The sequence below is a fragment of the Geospiza fortis genome, unplaced genomic scaffold (genome assembly GCF_000277835.1).
Source record: "Geospiza fortis unplaced genomic scaffold, GeoFor_1.0 scaffold188, whole genome shotgun sequence".
Classification (NCBI taxonomy): domain Eukaryota; kingdom Metazoa; phylum Chordata; class Aves; order Passeriformes; family Thraupidae; genus Geospiza; species Geospiza fortis.
Genome location: NW_005054337.1, coordinates 2,536,253 through 2,544,420, shown reverse-complemented (window position 1 = coordinate 2,544,420; position 8,168 = coordinate 2,536,253). Strand labels below are relative to the sequence as shown.

At 62.3% G+C, this 8,168-nt stretch overlaps 1 protein-coding gene across 1 annotated transcript; it reads right to left on the bottom strand.

Moving 5' to 3' along the window:
* Nucleotides 1-2,439: 2,439 nt before the first annotated feature.
* Nucleotides 2,440-8,167, bottom strand: MYLK2 (myosin light chain kinase 2; the record flags this gene model as incomplete). The annotated part of the gene is made up of 12 exons (XM_031058059.1): nucleotides 2,440-2,573; nucleotides 2,920-3,052; nucleotides 3,404-3,556; nucleotides 3,847-3,975; nucleotides 4,201-4,271; nucleotides 4,459-4,600; nucleotides 4,783-4,892; nucleotides 5,012-5,105; nucleotides 5,319-5,424; nucleotides 6,300-6,601; nucleotides 6,723-7,219; nucleotides 7,295-8,167. Coding segments are annotated over 12 exons (2,691 nt in total), but the record flags the coding sequence as incomplete, so codon positions are not given.
* Nucleotide 8,168: the final 1 nt, after the last annotated feature.

The window sequence follows — 8,168 nt, the reverse complement described above, 5'->3', positions numbered from 1 at the left end:
TTGTTTCTCTTTTCTGCAGGCAGGGTGGGTGCCACAGGGACAGGGTGCATAGGGAATGTGTGCGCTCCACGCTCCGGGGATGGATGCTGAGGACACACGTGTGCACATCCAGACTGCGCCCCTGGGGGTGATGAGGACCCCACACATAAGGGATGGACCTGGCTGTCGTGGCCTGGGCTGGACCAGGAGCATTTGGCCCCAGTGGGACCTGTTCACTCCAAGCAGCTTCAGGGGCTGAGGAGCTGTCAGCTGGGAGCATCGGATGGGATCACAGCTACTTCCATGGGTGTCAGCCCTGTGGCCCCACCAGCCCCAGTTTGTGTCTCTGTAGTGTCCCAGGGTAGGAAGGAGGGGACTGGAGAAACCAAACTGGGCTGTGGGGTAGGGGTCCCACACCCTGGGATGTGCTGGTGTCTGTGCATCCCTCTGCTGCAGACGTGCACATACAGGACAGTGCTCAGGAGCTGATCCCCTACAGCAGCTCAGGGTGCCAGCAATATCCGGGGCTGATGCTCCATCTGGACGCCCCGTGGCCACCCCACAGCAGGGCCCTGCAGCCCCTGGGGCCGGCCAGGGCCAGGGCCGGGACCGGGGCGACGCGCGGCTCCTGGGGCCAGGCAGGAAGGAGACGTCACCGCCGTGGAGCGTAACTCAAACCAGATGGGGCTGCGCTGGCGTCCAGGCCTGCGGGGTGGTCACCGACAGGAACCGGTCAAAGGCTGCCGGCAGGAAGCGGCTGGGAGGGACGCCTGCGGCCGCCGGAGCCCGGGCTCTGGCAGCTTTAACCACTTCAGGGCCAGCCACAGCTCCCCTGGGCACAGGGACACCAGGTCCCACCTGCCCTTGCCTGGGCATCCCACCCGATACGGGCAGATGCTGAAGATGTGAGGACACGTCTGACTGACAGCTGATCCATCCACCCATCCATGCAGTCACTCTCCCTTCCCCCATCCCCCCGGGCTGCTCGGAGCTGTTGGGTGTGTAGAACAGAAACCCCTGGCACTGTGCCTGCGCAGCCCTGCCCAGGACGTACCAGGTGGTCCCTGTGCACGGCACAGCCTGGACCCATTCCCTCTACCAGAGATGAGATTCTGCTTCCCATCCTCGTCTCACTTATCCTGCACTGTCAGGCCCCACAGGTGAGAGCAGGGCCTCCCCAGCCCCCAGAGTGGCAGCTGTGGGCTCTGGGCAGACCTGTACATTTATTTACAAGAAGGCAAGTGCTGTGGAGAGCTCCATTATGAGGCAGGGTCTCACCGGCTCTGGCTCCTGCCCGGTGGGGACAAGCCTGAAGCCCCTTCCCCTGCTGCAGCCAGTGTGGGGTGAGCAGCAATGTCTCCCCATGTCTCTCCCCAGTGTTTTTCCAGCAGACACAGAGGGCAGAGGCACTCCAGAGCAAACACACAGCCTTGGCTTGGGGGGGCTTAGCCACGGCAAAAGCCAAAGCTGGGGAGCCCCATCCCCTCCCCTTGCAGCGGCAAAGGCTGGATGCTGCAAATCCCGGGGGATGCCCATCCTCTGGATGCTGCCAATCCCGGGCGATGCCCATCCTCTGGCAGCACCGGGAAGGCCCGAGGGGTGCAGGCAGAGAGGACGGGGATCGGGACAAGGCTCGGGAGCTGGAGCAGCACCTCTCTCCCCTCTCCCGGTCCCAGCGGGTCCCGCGGAGCCCCCGCACGGGGCGGGGAGCTGGCGGCCGCGGCGGCGGAGCAGTTCCGCTGTGTTGGTGGTCGGGTGAGCGGCGCCGGCCGGAGCGGGGAGCGCGGCCCAGCTGCTCTGCATTAGCCCGCCTCGCTCATCGCGATCTGCCGGGGACGGGTGAAGCAGAGGTTGTGTTTTTCCCCCGCTGGCAGAACCGAAGGGCAGGGAGGGCAGCAGGAACACAAAGCCTCCTTCTTTCCTCGTTGGCTCCCAGCTGGGGACGCCGCTGGAAGCGTGCTTGCTGCTTCCTCCCTTCCTGTGCGAGCAGCAGCTCGGGGCCAGCTCCGCTCCCACATGCCCAGCTGGCCAGGAGGAGGCGCTTGAGCCCCGGCTCCGCTGCCAAGGCACCGGGGTGAGGCTCCGCGGTGCCCTCCAGCATCATCGCCGAGCCACAGAGCTGGGGAGGGAGGTCGGGCAGTGCAGGGGCCAGCGGCAGTGAAGGCAGGCAGGGCTGCGGCATTTACAGGCAGAGAGGGCACATTTGAGTCCAAAAGCAGCAAGCACCAGGCGGCCGAGGCAGCGGGATCACACCGGAATGGCCTTGCTCCTCCTCCGAGGGCACGAGAAGGAAGCGTGAGCAGAGCAGAGGTGCTGCAGGTCGGGCATCACGCAGCCAGGCCAGGGCCAGAGCTGAGATCAGAAACCTTCACTCCGGAGCAGCCTCACAGTCTGAGACTGAGCAGTGATGTGGTCCTGAGTGCAGTGGGACCAGCTCGACAGAGCTGCTCCAGACTGGTGGGGGTCCCTCTCAAGTGGTTCCTTTCTGCCCTCAGCTCCCCTGGGAGCCCAGCTCAGATGCCCAGCGCTGTCAGGGACCCCGAGCTGGTGATCTTCCTGAAGCGGTTGGCAGCGCACACCCCGATGAAATTTTTCTGTGACAGGGAAGAGGAAAGATTCTCATCCTCTGGCAAGGGCCGTGGCACTGAAGGTTGAGCCAGACCCCATTCTGGGGCCTGACTCTACTCCTGCCTCTAAAACCTGCTCTTGGGATCAGCTCAGGAATAACCACCACAAAGGGGCCTGGGCTGGATGGGGGTGTTACCTCAGGGGCATCCACGCTCAGGGGTCCCCAGCCCTGTGTCCCAGCTGCCAGCAGCACAGTGAGACAGAGCCCTTCTCCATGCTCCAGATGCCATCCACCAGGACAGGCAGAGCCTGGCAGCCCCTCCCAGCCCCCTCAGAAGCTGCTGACCCCCATGCCCTTGCTGGACCCCGCACCTTCCAGCGCCTCCTCATGACGTATTTCTTGAGCAGCACTTGGGACTTGAGGCGCCGGTTGGAGCGTTTGGCCTTTTCTGCCAGGTTATTGAGCCAGGGATGCTGCAGGCACTGGTCAGCACTCATCCGGGCACTGGGAGAGAGATGAACCCACATCAAGCCTGCTCAAGCCCCTCAGCCCCAACCACCCCCCTCTCCAGAGCCCCAAAACCCCATAACCCTGCAGGGCAGAACCAGATGGGAGGATGTGCCCAGGGGCTGGGCAGGACCCTGAGGGGTCCAGCACATCCTGCTTGGGACAGGTGTCCCTGCAGGGATTCAGGGCTCTGCTGGGGACAATCAGAGTGGGGCAGAGCCCCATGGGGTTAACTCAGTGCTGGACCCAGGGGATGCTGCTGGCCCTGGTGAAGAGGCAGCATGTGGTACCTGGGCCAGCTCTGGGGATGCCCATCCCAGGACCCCATGGCCACTGCCAGCCTCACACCTCTTATCCTTGATGATGAGGTTGGAGACGAAGTCCTTGGCCTCATTGGAGACACTCTCAAAGGTCTCCTCATCAAAGTACCAGTTGGCAGCCAGGACATTGTTGAGGGTCTCGGTGTCATCGTCACCCAAGAAGGGGGAGAGACCGCTGAGCCTGGGGGTGAGAGAGGTGAGGAGTCAGGTGCTCTCAGGCTTCAGCACCTCCCAGACCCCCTGGAACAGAGCCAGTCTGGCCAGGGATGTTCCAGGGGTGTGCTGCCACCATCCTGCCTGCAGCCAGGCTGAGCCTCTTCTTGCCCTCCAGCCCCACACAGCCATCTCCCCATCCAGGACCCCCACCTGCCACCCCAGGTGCCTGGGGACAGCTCTGCACCCAGGGGGGCTGTGGCCCAGCAGCAGAGCTCCCCAGCTGGCACTGGCAGCCCCTGCCCAGCCCTGACGTACAGCATGTAGGTGATGACGCCCATGCTCCACATGTCTGTGGTGTAGGAGACCTGCTCGTAGTTGACCACCTCAGGGGACAGGAATTCAGGGGTGCCAAAGTTCACTTTCAGCTTCTCATTGGGATTGTACCTGCAGTCGAGGAGGGGTGCAAGTCAGCACAAGGGGGACAGGCTGCTCCCCCAAACCACTGCCCCTCTCTCAGCAGATGCTGCCCTCCCCAGCTAGTCAGGGAGTGCTGTGGCCAAAATAATGGCCTGGAGCAAGTCTTGGGGCTCCTGGTACCCAAAGGCACACAGAGATAAAGGGTGGAAGGGGAACAGGGAGGAGGGACAGAGCTGAGAAAGAAAACCTCACCTTCGAGCCAGCCCAAAGTCGATGATCTTCACCATGTGCCCGGTGGCAGCCACACAGAGGATGTTCTCAGGCTGTGGGGACAGGGTGACCATTGCCCCACCACCCAGACAGGACATCCCCACTGCACAGATCCAGCAGCCCATGGATCCCGCAGCTGACCCACACCAGAGCAGTGCTGACCCACAGGCACCCCCCCCACAGCCAGCCAGTGTCCCGCTGTCCCCCTCGGCCCTGCCACTGTCACCCCCAGCCAGGCACCTTGAGGTCGAGGTGGAGGACGCCCATGTGGTGCATGAAGCGGATGCCCTCGCAGATCTGCCGCACGAACACCATGCAGTCCACCTCGGTCAGGTGGTAATCGTCGTCGATGATCCGCTCAAAGAGCTCGCCACCCTCCACGCTGCATGGGGATGGACCTTGGGGTCACTCTGGGGGAACTCCCTGCCCCAAGCCATCCTCCTGCAGAGCTCCTTGTCCTCCTGAGGGCTCTGGCCCAGCTCCACCACGGGGGTGCTGAGCAGAACCAGGGTGGGATGTGGCATTTTCGGGTTGGACAGCCCCAAGGCAGGCATAGGCACTCACAATTCCATGAAGAGGATGATCTCCCGGGGCGTTTCGATGGCATCGTAGAGCTGGATGAGATTGTGGTGGTTCAGCTGGTTCATCACATCGATCTCCAGCAGCACCATCTCCTGCAGAAGGAGCCCCAGTGTGGGGTGTCAGCCCTGGCTGTGCCACTGGGACAGGCTGTGTCCCCGCACCAGGGACACAGAGTGTAACACTGCCACCACCTGCCCGGCGTCGTTCAGACCTTGTCCTTCGCTCCCTGCTTCCGGATCACTTTGGCTGCCAGCTTGAGCCCCGTCTCCTTCTCTGTGCACGTGTGGACTTCACCAAACTTGCCCCTGTGGAGGGAAGGAGGAAGGCAGAGAGGGAGAAGTGCCCCCACCATCAGCCCCCGGGCTGCTGGGGACCCTCACACCGCACTGTGGCGCTGCTCTGACTGCCCGAGGCACCCACCCACCATGACCACAGGAGTCCCACCGACACAACGCCGCTGCCCAAGGCTGGAGGGACAGTGGGACAGTGCCAGGAGAAGCACTGGGGCCCCTCCTTACCCGCCCAGGATCTCCTTGGAGCTGAGGCTGAACTGGGAGCTGACGCTGGCGGAGCGCAGGGTGACGATGCGGTGGGCGAAGGGCGCTGGCGGCGGGGGGACATCGTCTGCCAAAGACAAAGGAGGAGCTGAGCAGGGAATCTGCTGTCCAGGGGACCCCACTCTGGGTACCCCGGGCTGCCCAGTGTGGAGTGAAGACAGGCACCCAGCCAAGCCTGGGGGGCAGGATGTGGCCAGGTACTGAGTGCTGGGCTGTGAGCCAGAGGCTCCTGGCTGGGGATGCACTGGATGATGCAGCAACCCCTGAAGGGTCTCTCATTATTGCCCACAGCATTGCCCTGCTGCATGGCACCAACCCTGCTCCATGGAACCCTGCTCCATGGCACCCACTCCCTTCCATGGCACCCACTCCCCTCCATGGCACTCTGTTCCATGGCACCCACCTTACTCCATGACAGCCACCCCCACCAACCCACATGTCACATTCACCCTTTCCAGGCCATGTCATTGTCACCCTCTCCATGCCACCACCTCCTGCTCACCCTCCCAGGACAGACCCCACTCACAGGGCACCCCCTGCACACATTCCTGAGCCTCCTTTTCCCAGGGGAGAGCAGGACCCAGCCTCACAGGGATCCCCACAGGCACCCACTGCCCCCACGTCCTGCCATCCCCACAAGGACAGTGGTGCAGGATATGAGGACATGCTGTCCCCTGCCACCAGCCAGACAGTCACTGTCACTCTCCAGGCTCCTCTTCCTCACAGTCAGTGTGGCCAGAGCAGGCCAGGAGGGGACGCGATGTATTTAGCCCTGTTTACAGTGAAAGGGGAGCTCGGAGGCCACCAGGCAGGTGACAAGCCAAGGACAGGAGCTGGCAGCACGGAGGGCAGTGTGGGCAGCAGGCAGGGCCAGGGATCCCAGGTCATCACTGCACAGAGTGTCCAGGGGATAAGGAAAAGGCAGGTACCTCATGGCCTTACCCAATATCTCAAAAGGGTCTTCTTTCCCAAAATCGGGGGTGAGGTAGGGGCTGGGGGGTGGCTTTGCCTCTGTCAAAGATGGTTCCACCCCAGGTCCAGGCTGCTCCACCACCCCAGCAGGATCCGGGGGCTGCCCTGGGGCACTGGGCAATGTCCTCTCCTGAGGGGTGCCGCAGGGTTCCAGGGGCTGCAGGTCCCCCAGGGCTGGTGGGCCATGGCCAGGCTCTGTCAGACCCTCTTTTGGCTCCACCATCGTGGTCTCCTCTTCTATTGTCTCCATCTCTGCCCAGGGCTGCTCCTCCCTGGAAGCAGGAGTGGGAGGTGAGCAGAGCCCAGCCAGCAGCTCCTGAGCCCAGCACCCAGAGAGCCAGGGCTCCCTGGAGCAGTGAGGGGGATCCCCCCATCCCAGCAGGGTGTGGGTACCTGTGGCAGGCAGCTGGGCAGCTCAGGCTCTGCAGCAGAGCCGGGCGTGGGGGCTCGGGGACCGTTGGTGGCTGTCCCTCTGTCCCCTTGGACACTTCCTCCCCTTCACCCTGAGCCTCCACCACAGCCATGGCCGCTGCCTCCGTGGGCTCCACAGCCCCATCCCCAGCCTCTGCTCCAGGTGTGGGAGGCTCCACCTCTGCAGCTTTCTTCCCTCCATCCTGAGCCTTTGCAGTAGCTGAGACCTTCTCCTTTTTAGATTCTTTCCCTTCATCCCCAGCCTTTGGTGCAATCATGGATTTTCCCACCTTTGCAGTTTTCTTCGCTCCATCCTGCACCTTCACAGCTGCTGGGGACTTCTCCTTTGCGGGCTCTTTTTTTCCTCCACCTTGAGCTGTTTTTTCAGCTGGTGTTTTCTCCGCTTTTGCTGCTGCCTTCTCTCCATCCTGAGCCTTAGCAGCATCTGGGGCTTTCTCCTTTGCAGGAGTTATGGCTTTCTCCTTCACTGAATCTGGGACTTTCACTGAATCTGGGGCTTTCTCCTTCACTGAATCTGGGGCTTCCTCTTTCACTGAATCTGGGGCTTTCTCCTTTACTGAATCTGGGGCTTTCTCCTTCCCTGGAGCTGGAGGCTTCTCCTTTGTGGGCTCCCCTTTGCTGCCATCCAGGGCCTTTTTAACTGTTGGGGCTTTTTCTGCCTTTACCACTTTATTCTTCCCATTCTGAGCCTTTGCAGCATTTGGAGCCTTCTCCTTTGCAGCAGTTGTGGTTTTCTCCTTGGCAGGTTTGGTATCAGCTGGGGCTTGCTCTGCCTTTGCATCTTGCTTCCCTTCATCCAGAGCTTTAGCAGTGGCTGGGACCTCCTGTTTTGCAGCCCCTGTGATTTTCTCCTTTGCAGCCTCTCCTTTGCCTCCATCCTGAGCCTGAGCTGCAGCCAAAGCTGTTTCCTCCACAGGTTTTGCCTTCCCTTCTTCAGAGTTTGCTGCAGCCAGAGCCTTCTCCTCAGTGGACTCTGCTTTTCCACCATTCTCAGCCCCTGACCCACCAGGTGCTTCCTCCTTCTTGGGCTCGTCCTTTCCTCCATCCTGTGCCTCGGTTACAGCCAGGCCCTTCCCCTCCACGGGCTCATCCTTCCCTCCATCCTTAGCCGCCTTTGCAGCAGCTGAAGCCTTTCCTCCTGTGACCTCGCCTGCAGCTGGAGCTTTCTTCTTCCCAGGCTTCTCTCTCTCATCCTTCCCTGCACCCTGGGCCTCAGTGGGAGCCGGCACCTTGTCCCCGGGGGATGCTGCCTGCCCTTCATCAGCTGCTGCCTGTCCTCCACCGCGCTGCACAGCCGAGTCCTCCTCTCCTGGAGCTGCTTCCCGGAGCGGAGCAGCCCCCCGGGCTGTCTCCTTCTCCGGCTCTGCCGTCTCTCCTCCAGCCTTCTCCTGCCCAGGCCCATCCGTG